The sequence below is a fragment of the Sceloporus occidentalis genome, unplaced genomic scaffold (genome assembly GCF_023333645.1).
Source record: "Sceloporus occidentalis isolate IW3139 unplaced genomic scaffold, rSceOcc1.0.p SCAF_3, whole genome shotgun sequence".
Lineage (NCBI taxonomy): Eukaryota > Metazoa > Chordata > Lepidosauria > Squamata > Phrynosomatidae > Sceloporus > Sceloporus occidentalis.
The window spans coordinates 234,282,788-234,307,097 of record NW_028316983.1 but is presented as its reverse complement, the minus strand read 5'-3'; the positions used below and the strand labels follow the sequence as shown (position 1 = coordinate 234,307,097).

At 41.1% G+C, this 24,310-nt stretch overlaps 1 protein-coding gene across 8 annotated transcripts in view; it reads left to right on the top strand.

Moving 5' to 3' along the window:
- Positions 1-24,310, top strand: part of LOC149317630 (protein MTSS 1-like) — a 186,850-nt gene that overhangs the window by 145,030 nt on the left and 17,510 nt on the right. For 6 of the 8 annotated variants that reach the window (XM_089517942.1, XM_089517938.1, XM_089517941.1 and 3 more), the window contains exons 7-10: positions 10,046-10,203; positions 11,769-11,876; positions 13,643-13,740; positions 24,025-24,235. In XM_089517942.1, coding sequence (XP_089374068.1) covers positions 10,046-10,203; positions 11,769-11,876; positions 13,643-13,740; positions 24,025-24,235 — 575 coding nt within the window. The remainder of the gene's footprint in view (positions 1-10,045; positions 10,204-11,768; positions 11,877-13,642; positions 13,741-24,024; positions 24,236-24,310) is intronic. The other 2 variants (XM_089517937.1, XM_089517936.1) reach the window with 1 other exon arrangement.

The following is a 24,310-nucleotide window of genomic DNA, read 5'->3' as shown; positions in this document are numbered from 1 at the left end:
GCCGGTTCCGGATGGTAACCTTGGCTTCTATTTTGCCTCTTCTCTACCAGGACCTGTGGTTCGCAACGGTCGACTTGAAGGACGCCTACTTCCACATTGGAATTCGGGAGTCCCACAGGAGATTCCTCGCCTTCGCCGTCAGCTCCACCGCATACCACTACAACGTGCTTCCCTTTGGCCTTGCCACAGCTCCACGGGTCTTTACAAAGTGCATGGCTCCAGTGGTAGCATACCTCCACCAGAAGGGCTACAGGGTCTTCCTTTACCTGGGCGACTGGCTGTTTGTCGCCGACTCACAACAGGACCTCCGAGAGGCAATTTCGTTCGCCTTGCATCTGTTGGACTCTCGGACTGGTCGTCAACGAGGAAAAGTCTCACTTCACTCTGGCCAGGCAGGCCAAGTTCATCGGAGCCATCCTCGACTCCGAAAGATGCTCCGCCTTCCTTCCTATGGACCGCTTCCAGGCGTTAGTAGCATCACTGAAGCCTTGCATTTCCCACAGAAGGGTGAGGGCCAGGGACGTCCAAGTTGCTCTGGGACACATGGCGTCAACGACCTTCGTGACACTGTGGGCAAGGCTTCGCCTACGCCCACTACAGTCCTGGTTCCTCTCAGTCTTCTCCCCGATGGAGGACCCTCCGTCAAAGTGGCTCACGGTACCGAGGCCGGTGGCCGCCTCCCTGAGATGGTGGTTGGACGACCGCAATGTCTGTATCGGAATGCCCTTCCATCAGCCTCAGCCTCAATTGACTTTGACAACAGATGCTTCTCTGGAAGGCTGAGGCGCCCACCTGCTCAACCTGGTTGTCAGGGACAAGTGGTTGGCCCAGGACAAACATCTCCACATCAATGCTTTGGAGATGCTCGCAGTCGAGAAGGCTCTGAGGGCATTCGAGCTCACCGTCACAGGCAACGTGGTCCTCCTCAGGACGGACAACACTACCGTGATGTATTACATCAACAAGCAAGGAGGCACCAGGTCCAGGACTCTGCTCGAGATCACTCTTCGCATCTGGGACTGGTGCATCCAGAGACAGTTGCTCCTCCAGGCGATTCACCTCCCAGGAGAGGACAACGAATTGGCAGATCGCCTAAGCAGATCTTCTTCGGTGTGTCACGAGTGGAGGCTCCATCCGGAGACGGTCAGCGACCTCTTCGACCGGTGGGGAACCCCCCGGATCGACCTCTTCGCGACCGAGTGGAACAGCCACTGTCCCCAGTTCTGCTCCAGAAGGCAAATGGACGGATCCCTCGGAGACGCGTTCGCCTTCCTTTGGACGGGAGAGCTGCTTTACGCCTTTCCTCCCTTCCCTCTCATCATCAGGGTGGTGTCCAAGATGACAACGGACCGTTCGCATGCGATCCTGATCACCCCGTGGTGGCCGAGACAGCCTTGGTTCGCATCCCTTCTCCACCTCTCCAGGAGACGCTTCCTCCGCCTCGACTTCCGTCCCGACCTGTTGTCGATCCAGGACGGCCAGATTCTGCACCCGGACATCGAGAGCCTGCCGCTGGTGGCCTGGAGGATACAGCCTTAACCGCCCTGCCGGAGGCGGTGAGGACGGTGATCCTGGCTGCAAGGAAACCTTCCACTCAATGGTCCTATGCCCTGAAATGGAAGAGGTTTAGCCTCTTCCTTGATCGGAAGGGCTTGTCTCCTGCTCAAGTGTCCACTCCAGTCGTGCTGGAGTTTTTGATGGCGCTTTTGGATGAGGGGCTGTGCCTCGCATCCATCAAGTGCTATCTATCTGCCATTTGTGCTAAGTACCAATTCGGGGGGAGGGCTTCCTTTTTTAGGGATCCCTTAGTGAAAGGGTTCCTTAAGGGATGTGCCAACTTGCATCCTCCTGTGTCGGTACCGATGCCGGCTTGGAGCTTGGAGGCGGTACTGTCCGCGCTCCAGTCCAAGCCCTTTGAGCCTATGGCCACAGCGGACTTGAGACTGCTGACTTGGAAAACCGCTTTTCTTGTGGCCATCACCTCTGCCCGCTGTGCGGGCGAACTCTGTGCCTTGCGGAGGGACCAGCCCTTCCTGAGGTTTCACAAGGACAAGGTGGTTCTTTGGACAGACATTACTTTCTTGCCTAAGGTTGTGTCTGCTTTCCACATTGTGTTGCCTACTCTCGCATCCAACCCGACTTCGGATGCGGAGCGAAGCCTGCACTCTCTTGATGTCAGGAGAGCACTGGCCTTTTACTTAGACAGAACTGCTGCCTCCAGTCGGTCCGAAAGACTCTTCCAGTGCTACTCGGAGCCGAAGAAAGGATTGCCTGTGTCTGCGCAGAGGTTTTCCAAATGGGTGGTCGGTACCATCCACCTCTGCTATGAACTTTTGGGCAAACCTCTCCCAGGCAGGGTTCGGTCTCATTCCACAAGGGCAATGTCAGCATCCTCTGCATTCCTGTTGGGGATTCCCTTGGAGGATGTCTGCAAGGCTGCTGTATGGTCCCAACCTCTGACTTTTATTAAGCATTATAGGTTGGACACCAGAGCCATCCGAGACGCAGCTTTCGGGAGGGCTGTGTTGGTTTCAGGGTTGCATTGATTGCACTACTGATGGTTTGTGTTTCAGCACTTATGTACATATGCCACTGTTCCAATTTGTTGAATGTTGGTTTGCACAATATCTATGGGACTGGTCTTGCATGACCTCTGGTTCCCTTCTCAGGTTTAGCAATGTTATTGCTATGTTTGGTCTGTGCATCAACAAAAAGACTGACTCTTTTTATGGTTCAGGGTGTTTATTCTTTCAATAAATATACCTTTGGTTTATCATAGCTTTGGTTTCAGGACACTCCCTCCTCCGCATACCTAAGCTTGTCAGTCTAAACCCATTTGTATGATTCGCAGAGACCATGAAGAAGGACAGGTTGCTTACCTGTAACAGTATTTCTTCGAGTGGTCATCTGCGAATACATACAAATCCCACCCGTCCATCCCCTCAGTGTCCTGCTCTTATTGGCTCTTTCCATCGCCTGCTTGGCGGAAAAATTGCGGAACTGGGGAAAGAGCGGGAAGGCAGGGGCCTTATAACGGGTGGGCGGAGTTACCGCCAAAAAGTTTCTATATGTTGCAAAGTAAACTTTGCCCAGTGATTCTAGAAGTTTCCGAACAGCACTGCGCAGGCGCAGTGAAACCCATTTGTATGTATTCGCAGATGACCACTCGAAGAAATACTGTTACAGGTAAGCAACCTGTCCTTCTCCAGAATGCATGCCACCTCTGTTTATATACTTTACAAGCCAAGTCCTGCACATAGATGAGCAGTTGGGGGTACTTTCTGGTGCCCTGTACAACTGGTAAATGGTTTAGACAAAACCTGCAGGTATACAGAAACTCTTTTGTAAATTGACTTTTATGTATTCACTGGAGAACTTTCCTTACAAAAGGCAAAACGGTGAGTGAAATTCCATACTATGCATGCTTACGCTTTGGTATTGGAACCCTGTAAGATCCAGTGTGGCATAGTGGTTTGCACGTTGGACGATGACTCTGAAGACCAGGGTTCAAATTCCTGCCTGATCTTGGGCTGCTCACGTTCTCTCAGCCTCAAAGGAAGGCAATGACAAAACCACTTTGAGCAAATCTTGCCAAGAAAACCCTGTGATATCCTTAGGGTCTTCATAAGTTGGAAACAACTTGAAGGCACACAACAGCAATCGGAGCCATGTGTTCTTGATGTAGAGAAAGAAGACAGGGCAGAGGTCTCTGCTTGTGACCAAGCTGCTTACTGTCCTTGTAACAGAGTATGTTCCTTGTGTGCAGACTGTTACCCAGCCAGATGTGCGGAAATCTGTAATTTGGCCTTCGTCGGAGGGTGAAATCTTGTTTCTGGGCTGTTGTGCTTTGCAAACAAAGAAGGGGGGCAGGTTTCTAGTTTTCAAAGGGCTTACATTTTAATTTTTTTTATAAAATATGTATTGGGAACAAAGAGAAGATAGGTTAAACAAAAGATAAATAAGGGCTTGCAACCTTGGCTTTATGGAAAAGGTGAGCTTGGAGAAAGGATCTGGAAGAGAGACTTATTTACAAGATCTGTGGAAGTACCATGTGTGTTTGTGTATTTTGAGGCCCTGAAACCCTCTTCATCTGCACAAGGGATGCGCACTATCAGGCTGTGTGATTTGGTGCCTCAGGCCTGCATGGCAATGCTGCATAAAGCCTGAACTGACCATGTATGAAGTGAATACTGACCCTTCTAGCCTTTTGCACTTCTCTGGTTAAGAGAAAATTAGAATATGAGGAAAGCACTGATGGATTAGGTTAAAGGCTTACCTAGTCCTGTTTCCTGTTAGGTGCCTAGGGAAACCCATAAGCAGGACATGAATAGAAATAGCCAATTCCTGCTGCTGTTCCCCAGAATCTGGTGTGCAAAGGCAGCTGTACTTTATAGCTGTCCCAACCAGTAGCCAGTGATGGACTTATGTTCCACAAATATATTGTCTGAGTTGAACATCATTACTCCTGTTAAAATTAGATCCATAGTATCACTGCACTCTGACTGAAAAAAATGTTCTTCCATATATTGTATCCTAAATCTTCCAATATTCATAATCATACAATACTGAATTGTTGTATTATGAGAGGAGAAACTTTTCTTCCTATCTGTTTTCTGCACTATTTCATGCATTATTTCATATGCCAACGTTATACCTCTAGGTTGCTTACTTTTTTTCTAAGCTTACGAACCTGTGTGACTGTAATAATTCTTTACAAGTGAGTTGCTTCAATCTCTTCATTGTTTTGCTGGCACTTTTCTGCTGCTTTCCCAACTGTACAATATCTGTTTTTAGGTAGGATGACCAGAACTCTACATAGTGTCCCAAGTAGCAATAGCAAGTACATTTCTGTACTGCTTATCAGTGAACTAGCACTCCTTAAGCAGTTTGCAATGTGTAAGCCAATTGCCCCCAACAAGCTGGGTACTCATTTTACCAACCAACGAAAGGATGGAAGGCTGAGTCCACCTTGGAGCCTTGCCTGGGATCAAACTCACAACTTCATGGCTGCAGTACTGTGCCACCAGGGCTCCCTGGTATGGTTCCATCACAGATTTGTATAAACACAAAATAATAGTTTTTCTTTTATTCCTATCTTAATGACAACTAGCATGGAATTTTTCTTTTTTCCTCACAGTAACTTCACACTATGTTGACATTTTTATTGAGCTATAAAGCCCCAGACCCAAAATCAGTCCTCCTTTAGACCCCATCAGTATATATTACGATTTATTTAATTTTTTATCCTGTCTACAATATTTTATGCATCTTATTCTTTTACCAGTCTGTAGGAGGGCCTTCTTCTTGCTTCAACTTTCAGTCTAAGCTGTTAGCTTGAGGAATATTGAACTGCAGAACACCTCCTCCAAATCAAGATTTGTCTACAGCCCTTGCCTTGCCCTTAAAGCTGGTCCTCCTCCTTATTGTCTTGCCTTCCTCTTGGTAGCCTGGATAGCTTATCTGTTAAGTGGAGATAAGTGTGTTGCAAATGAATAGGCCAATTGACAAAAACAAATTTGGGGGGGAAGGGGGGAGACTGGTATGTGTGTATGATATGTGCTTTATCTGACCCCTAACATGGAATTTGCCTCCCTCCCCCACAGTAGCCACACATCAAGTTAACCTTTTTATACAAGTGTAGGATGAGATGTGGGCAGTGCTGTGTGGACTTTGATAAACCATCCTTCCTCTGAGGTTTGTTAGGTTATGTTTTGGTTGTCCCTACCCGGACGTAAAGGGGAAACTAGGTTATGTGTTGCAGAGCCAAGGTCCTGTTGGGAGATCTCTAATCTGTAGCTAGTGGTTTAAAACCAATATTGAGTGTGATATAAAGGTTGGTGTCTTCCAAGCATTCATTCTAAGATTGGACACTGAATTGGAACAGTTGAGCTTCATGCTTCAGTGGTCTCCTAATGTTAAACTCGTATGGCATCTCTCAGTAGCTGCGGAAATAGTTTCAAGGGCGTAACTCAGATTTAGTGTCTTCAGGTAAAAGCTTCTGTCATGCACATTTGCACTTGAGCAGCCAACTGCTTGGAAGCATTGATCAGAATTTCAGCTTTTAATTTCACTTTGCCGTTCCAGTCAGTAGTGATGGGTGTCTTGCACTGACCACCTCTGCTCTGGTAATCATGAGTAACCTTCAGTAGATTGGACTTGAGTTAGAGGTGGCAGTTTCTAACCTAAACAATGCAGTGACCAAGACTGGCTTAAGCTTTTTTCTTCTTTTGGGGGAAGGTTTTGGAAATCCTGTCCTAGGACAGCCCTGGAAATGGTGCTGGAAATGGAGATTTTTGGTTGGGCATGTTCCACGTGAATCATAGATCGTTTCTGAGTGTTCTGGGTAGTTTGCTTCCCTGTCATAGCCTTCAGCAAGATTGGGAAGTGTCATTTGTAACCAGGGTATCTTTTTTATCGAGTGAGAGCTAATATGGCAGAACTTGACTCTTGGCAGCTACCAGAATATGATGGTTCAAGACTCTAGCAAATGCTACTTGACTTACCATCTTCTTCCACTAACTGTGGTCCTTACTAGTTCCCTGAACACAGCCAGAGTGGTAGGGTCTGGCAGATAAATGAAAAGTCAATCATATGGAGTTAAGGGCCCGAACAGACAGGCCAAAATAAAGCTGCTTCGGGTCACTTTAGAGGAATGCTGTTTAAATGACACACACATCTTAAGAGCCCAGAAGCTGGGCCAAAGCTGCAATCCAGTCCTTAAGACTGGAGTGTGGCTTTGGCGCAGCTTCCGGTTTCATAGGACGCTTGATTCATTTAAATAGCACACTTCCAAAGTGGCCCAAAGCAGCTTTATTTTGGCCTGCCTGTTCGGGCTCTTATGTTGGCTGAAGCAAGAGGTGAAAAACTGAATGAAGATAAAGATAAAGCCTAGGGTATCTTCTGATTCTTGGCCATATGAAGCCTGTTGGTATACAGATGAACTGAGAAATATTAACTGTGCCTGTTCACCCTTCCTGCAATTGTATTTACTGCATAGGCATTATTTTGTTGAAGATGTTTGTGTGCAAAAGGTACTGGCTGTGAGCACCAGTCACTCCTTAAATATTTTTGTATCAACAAACTTTCCCTCTTCTGAACTCTCCTGCATGCTGTTTTCCCGCAACACATTTACTGTAGTGTACCATTAAGTTCAAAAGTTTGAAAAGAGAAATGTACTGCTTTAACCAGCTGCTGTTTCACGCCAGCTTTGATTTGATGTTTACCCTCTATCGTAACTTTTCCAGGGAAGAACTTTAATTTCATTTCTGAACTATATGTTTTAAAAAATGGAAGTGTTCTTCTTGGGAAGTCAAAAGTCACTTTATAATATTGTGGTGGCCCCATTAATGAGATGAATTTAGCTGGAGCTGTGCATACATCTGAATGTTAAAATATTTGGTTATTTGTAATTCTGTGGCTTGAGATCAGTTGATTTGCCTGTTTCTTGTAAAATTTATTCCCCTCCTCCTTGCCTTTTGCTGAAATGTTTGCTTGTGTATTCCCCAATTATTAGTATAGGCATACTTCAGTTAATAAAGCCTCTGATAAGGAAGCTCCTTGTTACAAAATCTTTTTACAACTATCAATGCCCTTTTCCCTTGCTCTCTGTCCTGCTGGAAGGTTTTTTAGCGGCATTGGCTTTGGGAGGATAGTGAAGCAGGGCTGGAGAAACACAGACATTCAGGGGCAGTTTGCAACTGCTTGTCAGTATAATAAGACTTGGGCTGAGAAAGGACAAGATTGTACTGTTGCTGTTCATATTGTTGTTGTGTATGCTTATCAAGAATCCCTTACAGAGCATTCATGAACAACAAAATAGAGAAAAAAGGGGAAAGCAGAAAAGTCTGTGTCACCTCTTCCCTTCAACATGTTAAGAAAGCATAGTTATTGTACGTATAGCTACCAAAATGGAAATCATAAGAAGAGTGGAGGCTGGTGAAAGAAAGAAATCCTTGCATGTATTTTGGAAGAAGTTTTCAAGTGGACTTTAAGCAGGCTCAACATCTTTTTTTTTTTTTAATGCAAGACTTCCAGACTTGGTTGTTTAATATTGTTAGTTTTGGATAAAATGTTTGCTGGAACATGTTGAACTGCTCTTCTTTTTTGTGGCATTGGCGCTTATCCCTATTCTTTCCATGTTATTTCTTCTTCTTGATACAAAATTTTCTGTTAATGAAGTAATACCAAGGGACACATCTGCTTTGTTAATTAAGGTGTACCTGCATTGTGCTTGTGAAACTGGGTTGATCAAATTGCACAATACAGTATCCAATCCCTGTCATATCCAGCTGGAATGATCTGATTTCTGTCTGAGACCTTGAGAGCCACTGCCAGTCAGGGTAGACAATATTGGGGAAGATGGAGAAAAGTTAAGTACAAAGCTACTTGTACAATTTATTACAAAATCCAAAATAATCCAAAATTAAGCTTCAAAGAATCATGTGCACGTTCTAAACGTTTCTGATTTGGGAGCATTTGGGATTTTGAATGTCCAGATAAGGGATGCTCAACCTGTAGTACTTTGTTTAACACAGTTGCCTGGGAAATTTAACTTGTTCTCTCCAGTGTGACATTTTCTACCTGTGTGCCAATTCCAGTCTAATGATTAATGGATGAGGAATGGTGGGATGTGTGATCCAGCACATTTGGAGAATGCCCAAGTTAGGAAAGGCTGTCCTATAGCATCTTAAGTATCTAACTACCTATGCGGTTAACATTGGTGGGGCAGTACTTTGAGCGCTATGCTAAGACTCTGGGAGAATTGGAGTCTGAATTTCCCCTTGGCCATGGAAACCCCTGAGCTAATTGTGCTCTCTATGGAGTTTATCACACGGGAGGCTAGTGCCTAAATCCCATGCAGAAGTGGGATTTAAATCCTGGACAAATCCTGCAAAAGTGGGATTATTTTCAGACTCATCAGGCGTATTGAGCATTAATCCAGCATTAACCCGCATAAGAATTGGATAAAATCAGCTGCTTTTTGCTTTCAGAAGAATCCCAAAAGTAAAAAGAGGGTGATTTTGTCCATTTTCTGTGCGGGTTAATGCTCAATGCCCCCAGTGTCGCGTGAAAACGATCCCGCTTTTGCAGGATTTGTCCACTTTCTATCCTTGTTAATATGCGACATCATGTGTAAATGATCCCACTTTTGTGGGATTTTCCCATTTTAAATCCCGTTTCTGTACAGGATCAACCCCATGTGATAAAGTCCTCACTCTCAGAAGAAAGCAATGGGAACCCCCCCCCAAAAAAAAAAAGTCTTGCTGAGAAAACTCTGATAGGTTTGCTTTAGGGTTACCATACTTGAAGGCACACAGCAACTGATCTGCTCCATCTGTTCTCTTCCGTCTATCTATACCTACCTTTGTGAACGTGTGTGCTTTACATTCACCCCTTAAATATCATTACACAAAATTTGAAAAATTCCTTTCAAAGTGCTTCTAAAAATACCTTAAAAAGTTCTTTAAAAGTGGGATTTAAAATTACCGTAAGTACATGCACGCATCATACCAAAACAGCTTGTATTGTTCCCACTCATTTTGCTACCTTTGACATGTCATTCCAATCGACCATGGTTACTTTAAAGATGTTCCTTTGGATCTCTGCTCTCATCATTCCCCAATGAAAGACACACAGTTTGAAATCCTCCTGTCTTGATGTACATGTTTGAAGGAAAAGAATAATTGATTCACTGCCTTAGAAATAAAGTTCTAAACCTTCTCTCCTTCTTTCCACCTGCATAGCCTTTTCAATGAACTGTTTTTGAAATGTAAGGAAAATGTCTTATTTGGCTTTCCCTTCAAATTTTTCCAATTTAAACTGAAAATAAAAGCAAACTCAGAGGGCGATGATGTAGTTGAAAAGTGACTGATCTCTGTGGGAGGCAACTTAGCTGTGTCTGCATGCAAAAACAAGCTTTGCAGTTTTTCTGGATTGACACTCTTGCGAGTTTGGCTGTGCAAGAGAAACAATCCAAGTATTCATAGACCCTTTGGGGAGTAGATTGAGTCTAAATCTGCTTTTACTTTCCTTCATTGTAAAATAGGGAGAGGAGACATCCAGCCTCAGCTGGACAGTGCATTGCAGGATGTGAATGATAAATACCTACTTCTTGAAGAAACAGAGAAACAGGCTGTTAGAAAAGCCCTAATTGAAGAACGTGGCAGATTCTGCGCATTCATTTCTATGCTACGGCCTGTGATTGTGAGTTTTGTTTTCACCCCTTCTCTTATTCACTTGGACGTAAATTAGTTTGAGTACCTGAAAGCAATAATGTATACCGGGTGTAAAAAATTTTAATGCCATTCTTTCATTATGTATTTACAGTACTTATTTATACACTGTTATGTGATCACAAAGCAAATACACAAAAGGAGTGGGAAAAGATAGCATATATAAAACAGAACTGTGCACAGTACTTGAAAAAAACTTTTCTGGAGCAGAGCTTTCAAATAATTCATTAAAAATTCATTCATTATGCTTGATTTGTTAAGAATTTCAAGAGCAGTTTCCACATTGGATTAATTGCTAGATGCCAGTGTTGTGATTTCTGAGTAATGATTTCCTGTTAATTTAATTTGTGACTAGACATTTTAAGGAAGTTTAAACAGCATTTAATTTAATGATTCAACAAATTAATTTTATACACCAATGAATACATTTTCCTAGACGTTAACACATTAATGCCAACACTTAAAGACCGCCCAAATGTGTTGTGCACATGCATGCTTACATCAAGGCCTTTGAAAAGGAGCTGGGCCTAAATCCATTGGAAGAGAGTTTCATAAGATCCGGTCTCATATGTATGCCAGGCTAAATGATTTTAACAATAGGTTTTTCAGAAGGAGCACCCAAGTGATATTTTCATAAACAGATAAGATTGTATGAACAATATGTAATGAACACAGTGCACTTGATCAATCAAAGATGGCTTCATAGAGTAAAAAAAGGACCAGAAAACTGCAGGGCCAAGACAAAATCAAAGATTTTCTTCCCTTCTAGGAGACAGCACAGCATAGTGACAATCTTATTATTAACACCATCAATTATTTGTATAGTAAATATATCCTATAGTGGCTTATTTTGAGAATATGTTTTGTTGAGGATAGTGGCACCTATTCTTGACTAGGATTGCACTGTAACACTATGAGATTCAGAGCCATGATTTAAAACCCTTTAAACCTCAGATTTACAGGATTTATAGCAAGCCACTATTCTCTCACATCCTTGCCCGTTGCCCATACACCATGGAGATAATGACAGTCCCCTGCTTTTAGAGCAGATATAAGCAGCAGTCTGTCTTCCAGGGTTTTTTTTTTGTTTTTTTTGTTTTTTGTTTTTTTTTTTTTTTTGCGGGGGGGGGGTTGGTTTTCAACTTCAAGAAGCTCTAGCCACCTTGGCCACCACATCACCCTGAACACACCTAATCCCACTGATTTTGGTAGGTTAGGAGAATAGGGGAATGCATCTACATTGTAGAAATAATGCAGTTTGACACCACTTTAGCTACAAGGGTCAATCCTACAGAATCCTAGGATTTGTAGTTTTGTGAGGCACCAACACTCTTTGGCAGAGAAGGCTAAAGACCTTGTATGTCTATAAATCCCAGGATTCCATAGGATAAAGCTACATCACTCAGTGTGATGTCAAACTGCATTATTTCTGCAGTGTAGATGGAGGGAGGAAGGAGGTGATGGCAAAATATGTACATGATGAACAGTAATGTAACAAAGCTAATTTTCTGGATTTAAAAAACCAAAATATTTCAGGAAGAAGAAATATCAATGTTGGGAGAAATAACTCATCTGCAAACTATATCAGAAGATCTGAAAAGCCTCACCATGGACCCACACAAGCTGCCACCATCCAGCGAACAGGTTAGTTTGACTGAGATGCCAGTCATTTCTGTGTACTCCAATCACTAAGCTCCAGTGTAGTAGAAATCTATCTTTGTGAAAATGTTCAGGGCACAAACCATTACAAAGTACAGGTTGAGCCTCTCTTATCCAAAATGTTGGGGACCAGAAGTGTTTTGGATTTTAGATTTTTTCAGATTTTGGAATATTTTCATCTACTTAATGAGCGATCATGGAGCCCAAGTCTAAACACGAAATTCATTTGTGTTTCTTGTACACTTCATACACATAGCCTGAAGGTAATTTTATACAGTATGTTTAATAATTTTGTTCCATGAAACAAAGTTTGTGTACTGTAAACCATCAGAAAGCAAAGATGTCACTATCTCAGCCATTTATGAAAAATGTTTTGGATTTTGGAATATTTCAGATTTCAGAATTCCAGGCAAGGAAGACTCAACCTGTACTCTGTTTACATAGCTCCCCTTCATTTGACTAGGGAACCTTCCCAGTAGATTGTGTCCTTGGCCTTTGTCCAGGTCAGGTGTGGAAATCATGATGTTGTTTGACTGCAACTTACAGTAGCTGTAGCCAATAAGGAGGAATCCTGGAAATTCAGCCCTACAGCATCTGGAAGGACAAAAGATCTAGGTGGAGCTGTATTAGATTTTGGAAGGCAGAAACTTTGTACTGTGTATTAAATTTGAATGTAATGATTCATGTTATCAAAAAGGGCTGTGTTTAGAAGGACTTTGCAAAAGGGTGAATCTGTGTCCTGCACTTAGTTGTGTGCTGAAGTTCCATTGATTTCATCTGGTCTTCAGGCTGTTTTCATAAATGAAATATTGGCTTTTGCTTTTATTATGTCTGTCTAAAAGGTGTAGGGATTCAGAAATATAGTGAACAAGAAGGACCTGCAATAAAAGGTTGTGGTATGGAGTGTTCCAGTTTAGAGTGTCTATCTGCCTGCCCAACTGCCAGCTAACCAGCCAACCATACCTTCTTTGAATATGCTCCATTTGATCCCTATGCATTGGTCAGCTTTCTGTAACTCCAGTCCTCATTGAACAGTTTTGAAGGAATGGAGTTATTACCTTAGGGATTTTTCCCTAGAGATTTTTGTTGCTTCTCCTTGAAGCCTGCTGATACTTTGGATCCATTCACACTACAGAATTATAGTGTGTTATTATTCCACTTTAACTGCCATGGTTCTGTCCTGTGGAATCCCACGATGAGCAGTTTGGATTGGGGCATTTAGATTTCTCAGCCAGAGGGGTCTAGTGCCTCACCAAAATACAAACCTCAGGATTCCCTAGGATGAAACCACGGTAGTTAAAGTAGAATAATTGCACAATAATTCTGTTGTTGAATGGGCTGCTTGTTCCAGTGATGTTGTGATAAGAATCCATAAACAGAAAATGTGCTATTAGTACACAAGATTCAGAAAAGATGCTGACTGGCTTTATCATCTTGCATGAATAGCATTCTGAAGTGCCCTGTTCCAGATCAAAGGGTGATGGGAAACAGAGCTGGAACAGTTACATTTTTGGACCACGGCCATACTGGTTAGGTGTTCTAGGATGTGTAGTCAAAAAGATAAATTTTAAGCTCTGGTGGTTAATGTGATGACAAGACCACAGCCTTTGATTGTAAGGCTAGGAATGAGATGCTATTCAGATAAGCTCCATGGATCCCTTAATAGGATTGCTGGACTAGCTTCTGGTCCATTCATCATTGACTAAAATCACTGGTGTCAACATCTTGTTTGGCTGTCTTGACCTCTGCAGGTAATTCTAGATTTGAAAGGTTCTGATTATGGCTGGTCCTATCAGACTCCTCCATCTTCTCCAAGTACCACCATGTCCAGGAAATCCAGTGTTTGCAGGTAAGCAAGAAAGCGTGATAGTCTGGGATATCCTGTAACAGAAATTTCAGGTAACTTAAATTTCTAGGATTAGCATAGCAATAGAATTAGCAAGAGGACCTAGTAATTGAAAATCCATAAGTTTATTTCCAATTGTCGACAAGGGAAAACAATGAACTCAGTGGAATTCAAGTTCCAAAAGCTGAGACCCCGAACAAGACAAAATGGCTCTTTTTATATTATTCAAGACAAAGAAGCTTCTTCAATACACCTGATTGGCTAATTACAATTTAAACATACAGAATTCTTACAATCAGAACAGAAATACATGCATACATTAAAACTGCATCATCACTCCTTACCCCCTCCTGTAGGAATTCAGTGGCTTTCTTCCTAACCTTGCTTCTGAATGTCCTTATCTCAGTAGTTTATGTTATGTCTTTTTACTGGTGCCAGCTTCCATCCAGGTCAAGATGCACTCCTTATTCCTTTGCTCTAGTTTCACTAAACTCCAAGCCTTTATTTCAAAAACCATCTCTCTGGCTGACAAAGGTGACTCCATCTTTCTATAGCTTTTTTATTTCAACAAGGAATATTTCCACCACATTCCCCCCTTTTGATGTTTCATCAATATTCATATTGCATGATACTATCAACTATTAACTATGTTTATATGACACTCTAAACTCAGAACAAAACAAACCTGTCTAGCAGTTACCAAAATATTAATATTCTTACCATCACCAGGCAATAACATCTTCCAGTCGGTCCAATTTCAGAAAGACATTAGTCTTAGTATAGCATTAGTCAAACACACATATTCTCATTGCTTTTAACCCTTTGACACTTTTGTTGGATCTGATTCTCTAGAGTTTACTCTTGACACCAAGCTAATCTTCTAATAGTGATGTATTGTGTATTTGTTTCATGATTCAATAGGAAAACTCCACTATAAAGAATATTGTATCTGCTGTCAGAATCACCTCTCATTGAGAAACTATAATTTTTAGCCTGGTTACAGACTCTTGCCAAGCAACTGTTACTATGCTTCTCTGGACTACTCTCATAACAGAATAGGAATGCCCAGGGTGCCGCATGTTTCAGATGTTCCTCCACTCCAGGGGCATCTTCCATCTCACGTTTCCTCAGGGAGATCACTATGGAATAGCTCTTCTTGTGTAATGCCATTTAATCAGAATAGATCTGGCCTTCACACTTTAAGACTATCTCCAGATGTATAAAAGTCTCCCTCCTTTCAAAGAGCGTCCTGAGAAAAAACTTACCATGCTTGACTTGAATTTTATGCCAATTCCACAGTTAACAATAGGAATCCTGACGACAAACACAATTATGTCTTTGATCATGGAGCTTGATGAGCTTATTTCTTCTTTTCAATAGGATTGCTTTATTAACTTTATTGTGAAAATCATATGTTATTGCTTATGTCAGGAACATATGTGCATGTATATGTAGGCTTATGTTTTGGGATGTGATTTGATTTGAGAATATGTATGATTGAACTTTATCACTTTTAGCATTAATTACTTATAAAAACCTCAGACAACAAACAGAAACATGAATAGAGAACACAAACAAGGAATATAGACAAGAAAAAGAGGCAATGTCTCTGAAAAAAATAATATTTTGATGGAGCTTCAGCTCAAACTTGATTGAAGTCCAAGGTGGTGCCCATTTCAGCTTCTGGGGTGTGAAAATGGGACATGCACCTGTATGTGTATTCTTTTTATTATTTTTGTGTAATCACTTATAACAGACATATAGGAAATCATAAAAGAGAAAAGGGGTGATAGAGAGCATTTGAAATCTTTCTTTCAGAGGAGCTGGCGTAGAGCACCTGAAGTCCTGGATAGGTGCAGCCTAGCTTTTCTTGATTGATGGCGAAGTAGAGCCCACTCAGCTTCCGGTTGTAAGTGGGGCTTAAACTTCGTTCCTCTTGTCTGTGCCCCCCCTTTTCCCAGGCAAAGGAAAAGCAAAAACTGAAAAATACTAATTGACAAGTTATTAGAATGTTATGAATACATTAAAGGTATACTTTAGCCACATTTCATTAACTCCCCTCTTATAGGCTTTGCTAAGATATTTCTCTTCTAGAATTTATGTCTCACTGCTAACTCTAACTAACAACAGATCCCCTGGATCATTCTTGGGTCATCCTGAGCGCTTTATGCTTTAGGTTTTTATCTATGCCTGCATCTTTGGACCTTTTGAATGCTTTTTTAAATACATATGTAACCTTAATTTTACAAACTGCATTTACATGTACATACTGAATATGAAACTTTAACTCTGACCCAATGTACTCACAGCTTTATCTCATTTGAATCCACAACAGTTTGATAACAGAACAGGGAACAGGAAAAAACAAAACTATGATAGAGTGACTTCTTTGCTTTTTACTCAAGACTCAAAAAATCAGTTGATGCTCTTTTTTTTAGTCACTCCTCTCAGGCCAAAATGATATATTCTAGCTTGGAATTAGGATACAATTTCACACATGCTGGCTTGAATTTAACTTGATTAATTTTGATTACGTCTGGCAGTGGAAACCAGAATTTGAATTTGTAAAATGTTTCCAAATTTTCTCTTGCTACAATATAGTAGAATACCAATCTCTTTAATACTTTCATATCGTTCCTTATTCCATTCCAGAACCACATAATAATTCAACATAGGATCAACTGGCTCGCCATGTTATTTTTTCAAAATAACAAAAATTATAAATTTCAATGAGTGTAAATCAAATTGACAATCACTAATTAACCAGAATATAACAATTATATTCTGGATCTCTGGGTTCCAAAATCACAAAAAGAAACATCGGGTGCTTTCAAAAATACATTTAGATATTATAAAAATAAAAATAAAAATTCAAGCTAAAACAATATACAAAAACCTCTTGGATGGGCCATTCTCAAAACTTAAAAATATAAAAATAGTTTTCAGCATCTGTTATAACAAAAAATCATTTCAAAAACTTTAGGCCAGAAATTAAAAAAAAACAAAAACAATACCAATTACTGCAGTCAATAATCAGGAATCAAAACAAATCAAAATATTCAAGAGCAAAATTAAAAATTAAAACCAGGAACAAAAAATGATTTAAAACAAGCCAATTTAACATGACATTGGCAAGACTTTGCAGGCATCTTTGAGCTCAAAAATACAAAAGCTATGGCCTCAAAAATTAGCAGTTGAAATAAGTACAAAACAAGCACACAATATTCAGAAAAAGCAAAAATTCAATAGGCCAGGAAACTCATGGATCACAACTTAAAACTCAAAAAATAAAAAATAAACCAATTCTAACCAGGTTTGCATGGCGAATGCTCATGATTGCAACAGCTGTTTCAGCCTAGCACAGCTGTAGCCTTACAAAACCAAAACATCCTAACTTTTCCCCAGGCTTCAAAAGAATTCAGGCCTAACACACTAATCTTATCAACTTTAATTGGAAAAATAATTTAGCTGGATTGCCAATCAGAAGATTGCAGGTCAATAATTTAAAATCCAAAAAGCACAATGAAAAACAATTGCATTTAAAAAAACATATATAAATTCCCAAAGGCACAACTTAAACTTCATTTTAAAAACCCATGAGAGCATCTTGAGGCCAGAAAATAAAAACAAAATATTGAGCAAAAAGCTGCTTGCCTGTAAATTTAAAAATATCAAAAACAAGCTTGCATTCTCTGGTCAGATAGAATCCAGTCTGGCTGCTATTGATGTGATATGAACTCTCTCTACAAACACACACACACACTTCCCACTCAAAGAAAAACAAACCATCTTAATGCAATCTCTTTTAACAAGCATCTTCATAGATCACCCTTAACAAGACATTTACTATTTGTTCATCTAAGTCTAAAGCACAACATCTATTCTATGAACTTAAGGGGAAAAAATCCTTTGCCTTTAAAAATAAAACAAGCTTTGAACTTACAACAACTTACAACGCTGTGCTGCTCCATCTCCTTTAGCCACAGCCAGGAAAAAACCTCTCACCTCTCGAAGATAATTCCCCAAACGTTTGGCCAAAACTCACCAAATACTTAACTTTCAAAATTACTATTAAAACCAATCACCAAAATCACACCAAAAGCTCTGAAAAGTACCCATGTTGGTGTGAAAGTCACCAGATTGGCAACACGAAACTCCATTCCAGGTTTTCTTTCCAACATAGCTTCTACTATTCTAGCTTTAGCCAAAGGAAAAGTTTTAAAATGCAAACCGTGGGCTTTCCCTAACCCCCCTTTCTCTCTCTAACTCCAGCCAGAACTCAAACCACTTGTCCATCTGCACCAAACCCATTTCTAAATCTTTCTCAGCCACTTAAACATACTCAAACCTTCTGCAACATTCTTGAGCCTTCAATTTCAATTCAAACCTTGTTTATACTTTCCTCTGTAAACATTTTCCAACCATTTTCCAAACCATTATCAACTCGCTCCATAAGCTTTCTCCTTTCACACACCATCATTTTCACATCCTCATACCTTCAAACACTTTCTTTTATCTTTCTCACAATTTCCTCCTCTCTTAGATCAACTTCCAACCACAGTCCAGTTCACAAAATCAGGCCACAGCTGAAGCTTACTGGCTAAGCTTAAAACTCACTATTTTATTATTACTATGCCATAACAACAACACCACTATAAAGCACTTATTTCTGCCCATCTTCTTAAAACTTTCACCGACAAAAGAATTTGCAATGTCTCTGGGAAGGCACAGGCTTAATATTCAATTTAGATATGCATTCAAATTTAGGGCAGAACTTTCCCAAAGGCACTGATCATTTAAAATCATGAAAACCTCAAGTTAAAACACCAATTTTCCAAAATTTATCTACAATATACACAAAGGCAATTTCCAATTTTTATAATTTAAACAATTTCAGTTTCCCCAAACAACAAGTTTCTACCTCTGGGTTGCTCCTGGCCACTGTCTAACACACAAAGCTAATTCAAAATCCTCTTTTCTTGTCATGTGGGGGCCTTCTTCCCTGATTTGCACCTCTCTCTACAGAGTCTCTCTCTATCTTTTCTATCTCTTCCACAATTTGGGCCAAATCAATCTGAATCTTGAACACAGCTTCTTTAATACTAGTTAATCTCTCATCCTTTTTAAACACCAATTCTCTGCAACTATTCAACCCAGGTGGGCTTTTTCCAACAGTCTTATACCAATAGAAAATATACAAATAATCATTGAGTAACCCTCTTTCTGGCTCCAATGTTTTAGAATACAACTGCAAGACAATGTCAATCTCTATACTACCCTCTCTCGGCCAATTTCGCAAAATCTGACTCCAAACATCTTTACACAAAAAGATTAATCGCTCCTTTTTCAAACGTTTCCCCATGCCTTTCCTAAAACATTCATCAAAATGACCAACCATGTAATCCAAAGGAGTTTTACCTTCCTCAGCCATCCTTAGACACAAAACAACAAAAGACCACAAGCACAATTTCAACAGGTGCAAACACTATAGATTAGGATTTAAAAGTACACACTGGACAGATTGCAAAACCCACAAATCTCAGACACTACATACAGACAAATTCCACACGTTATATACCCACGTTTTACTCTTTACTGGAGCTCAACAGTCTTTACTGAAGCCTCCACCACAACCAGACAGAATGAAACAAAATATCACAACCATAATTTATACTCACAATAGACCAATGCTCTTCTCCAACTCTCCACCAGCACCTAACTTCTAGCTATTTCAATACTTACACCACAATCTACCTCCTTTCAGTTCCCAGTTCCTTGCTTATGTTCCCTAGGGGCCCGGTTCCTGAGTTTTGACAAGAAGGCTTCTCTGGGCAGAACCTTTGCTACTGGCTCAGCTAACACAGGGAGGGGGTCCTTTCTCCCACTCGCATCCAAAGATTTGGACCGGTCAACGAGGCTCCCTTTTTAGTGCACTTTTCCCTATATTTTATACTTTACCTGTTCCTGAAGAGATGATTCTTTTTCTATTTTTTCCCTTTCCTTTTTCCCCCAGTGAATTTTCAAATTACTAAGTGGTCTCACATAGGCTAAACTCTGTTCCTACCACTGAACCAATCCTTATGTTCAGCCCTTCCAATCAAAATGTTGGATGGCGCCAGGGCCTTCTCACAAGGGTCCGCTCAATGCCAAAAACACACAGAGCCTGCAGGAAGATAAGTTCTTCCACTCTTTGCCAATTCTTGCTTGCCTTTACTCCTGGCTGGCTCGCCAAATATGTAACAGAAATTTCAGGTAACTTAAATTTCTAGGATTAGCATAGCAATAGAATTAGCAAGAGGACCTAGTAATTGAAAATCCATAAGTTTATTTCCAATTGTCGACAAGGGAAAACAATGAACTCAGTGGAATTCAAGTTCCAAAAGCTGAGACCCCGAACAAGACAAAATGGCTCTTTTTATATTATTCAAGACAAAGAAGCTTCTTCAATACACCTGATTGGCTAATTACAATTTAAACATACAGAATTCTTACAATCAGAACAGAAATACATGCATACATTAAAACTGCATCATCACTCCTTACCCCCTCCTGTAGGAATTCAGTGGCTTTCTTCCTAACCTTGCTTCTGAATGTCCTTATCTCAGTAGTTTATGTTATGTCTTTTTACTGGTGCCAGCTTCCATCCAGGTCAAGATGCACTCCTTATTCCTTTGCTCTAGTTTCACTAAACTCCAAGCCTTTATTTCAAAAACCATCTCTCTGGCTGACAAAGGTGACTCCATCTTTCTATAGCTTTTTTATTTCAACAAGGAATATTTCCACCACAATCCCAACATTTAATTTCAAGCAAACGTTTGTAAATTTTATTTTTGTAATAACTTCTGTAGGGTTTCCCAACAATCATGTAGGTTAGAATAAGCAAAGTACAGCCTAAGTCCTCCCTGCTCTCCTGTGTGTATGTGTGTCAAAGGTTTGTTCTGAAAAAAAATTCCCCCAAGTGCCCTTAGGGACACAGGGCATTACTCCATGTTCAGGGGTAGGCGGGCCATTTTAGGCCCAAGAAAATCCTTTTTTAAAAAACAAATAGTGACTTCAGTTAATTTTCTGTTGCTAAAAAGGCATCTCATAGGCCTAAAATGGCCCAGCCCCCATTTCAGACAAGGAGAAAATGCTCCCCTAGAATATATTGGAGGGGGGGATTGTGGGGGTGGGGGTGTTTGCAGAGGAGCGCATCCCTCCAGGGTTTCCTAGCAGGCTAGTGTGGCCCTTTAGTGAAGGTGAATCTATTGAAGTATTTTCTGGTATGTTTTTTTTAATTAATATGATGTTTGCAGGGTATTTTATACTGTCTAAATGCATCTGTTATTCTTTAAACTTGTTGGAATACAATTTTTTAATGTAAAATGCAATAGCTTTTTAACTGTTCAGCACTGTCTTAACTCAGATCAAAAATTATTTACTTATTTATTTTGCGTGTGTTGGGAGCACTCAAGTCCCTTTTCTACCTCCTCCTTGAAACTGTTTTCTCGCAGCTAAAACAGTTTGGCAGCATGCAGTTACCACCCCAATTCTCTCCTTTTCTCCAACAAAAGGAAGACGATTCTGCTGTATGTTCTGCTCTTGCGTTCCTTCTTAGCCCCTGGTGCTCTTACCTTATTTGTTTTCTTTCCTACTTCAAAATCTTTGCCTTCCAAATCATTGGATTGGAGAGCTGAAGTACCCCATGGCATGGTAGATCAGGATATCCTTGCATTTTCCCTCTGTCCCTACCCTGCCACCTGCAAAGCTATAGCTGTCTGTGCATGCATATTGTATCTATAGACAGGAGATCTATAGATACATATATAGTGACAGCAGTAATCTCAGGCTTTTTTTTTAATTGCAATATCCAAAAAAGTAAAAGGTAAAATGGTCAGCCTTACACTCCTGGCAGCAGCCTGCTGGCAAAACTAGGTAAGATCAGATCTCCTGTGGTGGCAGCGATGCCTAAAAACCAGATCTCCCAGCAATGGCATTTTCCCTCTAAGAACTCCACAGGAGTATACATCATGGATATCTAGATGACTCATTCAATTATGCACCTAGTTCCTCCAGTCAGAATTTAGAAAAATTAAATTTTTGGATAACAGCTGCAAGAACTTCCCTGCCAAAGTAATCATGGCCATATTGGCTGGAGGATTCTGGGAGATGTTCAAAACAGGTTCTTACATCCAGTGATAGTGTTATAGAAATCCACAAGAGATTATTGGAATATAAAGTAAGCCATTCCCCTTTAATCACCAACAACGCCCTTCCCTGCTCTTATTGTGACTTTGACTAGGTCCAGGAGGGCATGCACCTTTTTGGACAGTCTCTTATTAAATCATAGGCTCAGTTTGAACTGCAATTCCCATTGCTTCTCACCATTAGCCAGGCTGGCTGGAGCTGATTGGAATTGTAGACTGTATGTCAGTTGCTGGGAAATACAGTAAGGAGAATTACACTTCTGTCCTGGCAACTGATGCATGCAAAGAGCGTAGTACTAGATAGTTTTTTGATCTGATCCAGCTTGGCCCTTCTTAAGTTTTTGTTTTCGTTGTCCAGCAGGAGGCACCAGGTTAGGGAATTGTACAGTTGCTCTAATAGGGGGTGAAGTGATAGTATCATAAGGCAAATGGGGGGAAATATTTGCCATTACAGACTGACTGTCAGACAAGTTCAGTCCATGGAGCCCATTCTCTTCCACAAGCCCACTGAAATCGCTGGGAGCTGCAGCCCCAGAACACAAGAATACCTTTTCAGCACTAATTCATTTCAGTGGGGCTTGCATAGACAAACTTTCCAGTGGATCTTTATCTCATTCTGATTAGGTTTGTGTTAATGGGAAATCATTTGGATTTTCAGCTTCAGGTAGGGTTGCCATAATTCTCTATTAAAAACCGGGACAAAATGTAGGACAACATTTAGACCAAAATATAGGCAATTGTAGGATAAAATTCAGCCCAAAATGTAGGGCATTTAAGAAAAATGTAGGACCTTAAATGTCCTACATTTTGGACTAAATTTTATCCTACAATTGTCTTATATTTTGGTCTAAATTTTGTCCTACATTTTGTCCCGGTTTTTGTAGAGAATTATGGCAACCCTAGCCGCAGGTATCTAACCACCGTGCCCCAGCCCTAACAGGTATCTAGTGCTGCACCAAGTTTGCATTGATGTCTGTAGCCTACCTAACTCTAAAGGATTGGTCACTGTGTTGGTAGCCAAGGGTAGAATAAAATATACCTCCTTTCCACTTGTCTGACTAGTCTTCTGGAAAATATTCTCAGGCCAGCACCCAGTTGGTTGTTCTGCTGATAGAACAACTTCTATTCCCCAATTTCCTTGAAGTTCAGCCCCTAATGCAGGCCCAAAACATGCCCGAATAGGTTTTCTTCCATACTTGAAGAAAAAAAAAATACCCTTTTTGGTGGACTAGCTAGCAAAACCTCATAGTGGCCATGCTGGCTAGGAGTTGTCAAAAAGTAACTTTTACAAGGTTCTGTTTTTCAGGCAGTGTAGAGAGCTGCAAGGAACAGAAGAACAAGTCCCACTGTGCCAGTGGATGGATACTATAGAAATGCTGGACTAATGAATATTATTAACTATTTATACCCTGCCTTTCCCCCCAGACTGGGACTCAGGGTGGTTTGCAGATTTAAAAGATTATAATTAAAAGCACACGAAAAGCCAGAATTAAACCCAAATTATACTGTTAACCCTATTAAAAGCATACACCCTGAAAGGATTTTTAGAAAATTCAACAATGTAATTTAAAACAATATGGCGCTTACAGTCCTTTTGTTAAAAGCTTTTAATTCTAAAAGCCTGTCTGAATAAAAAGTCTTCAGCCGATGTAAAGGCTGCAAGGAGGGGACCTTTCTAGATTCCCTAAGGAGGGAGTTCCAAAGCACAAGGGCCGCCACTGAGAAGGCCTTCTCTTGTTCTTCCACCAACCATACCTGTGAAGGTGGAGGGACTGAGAGAAGGGCCTCTCCTGTGGATCTCAGTTGGTCAGACAGCTGGTTGTGTGACCATCTGCAAGTCCAAAGCATTATAGAATTGTTGCACTGTCCCTTCATGTTGATTTGCCATTTTCCATCTGGTTACTGAGGATACTGCAGTTCTTTCCAGCTCCTTCCAGTTACTTCTGCCAGTTGTGCCCTTTTTATGATTTGGGCTTGCATGCCTTTTGCAGGAGAACCATGGAATGTTAATTGTACTGTGCTGGTCTCTTCCCCAATCCCCCTTTTTTGTTTCTTCCCTTCCCCCTTTGCCCCCATCTCTCTCCCCTCTTGTGCCTCACAGCAGTCTGAACAGTGTTAACAGTAGTGACTCCCGGTCAAGCGGCTCGCACTCACACTCACCCAGTTCACACTATCGCTACCGCAGCTCCAATCTGCCTCAGCAGGCACCCATGAGGCTTTCCAGTGTGTCCTCGCACGACTCCGGATTCATGTCCCAGGATGCGTTTCAGTCCAAGTCACCGTCCCCGATGCCACCAGAAGCACCCAACCAGGTACGTCTGGGGGCAGTTGTCGGGGCCTGGCAAATCTTCTGCTTTTCTGGAGATGTCCCCTTAAAAAATAAATAA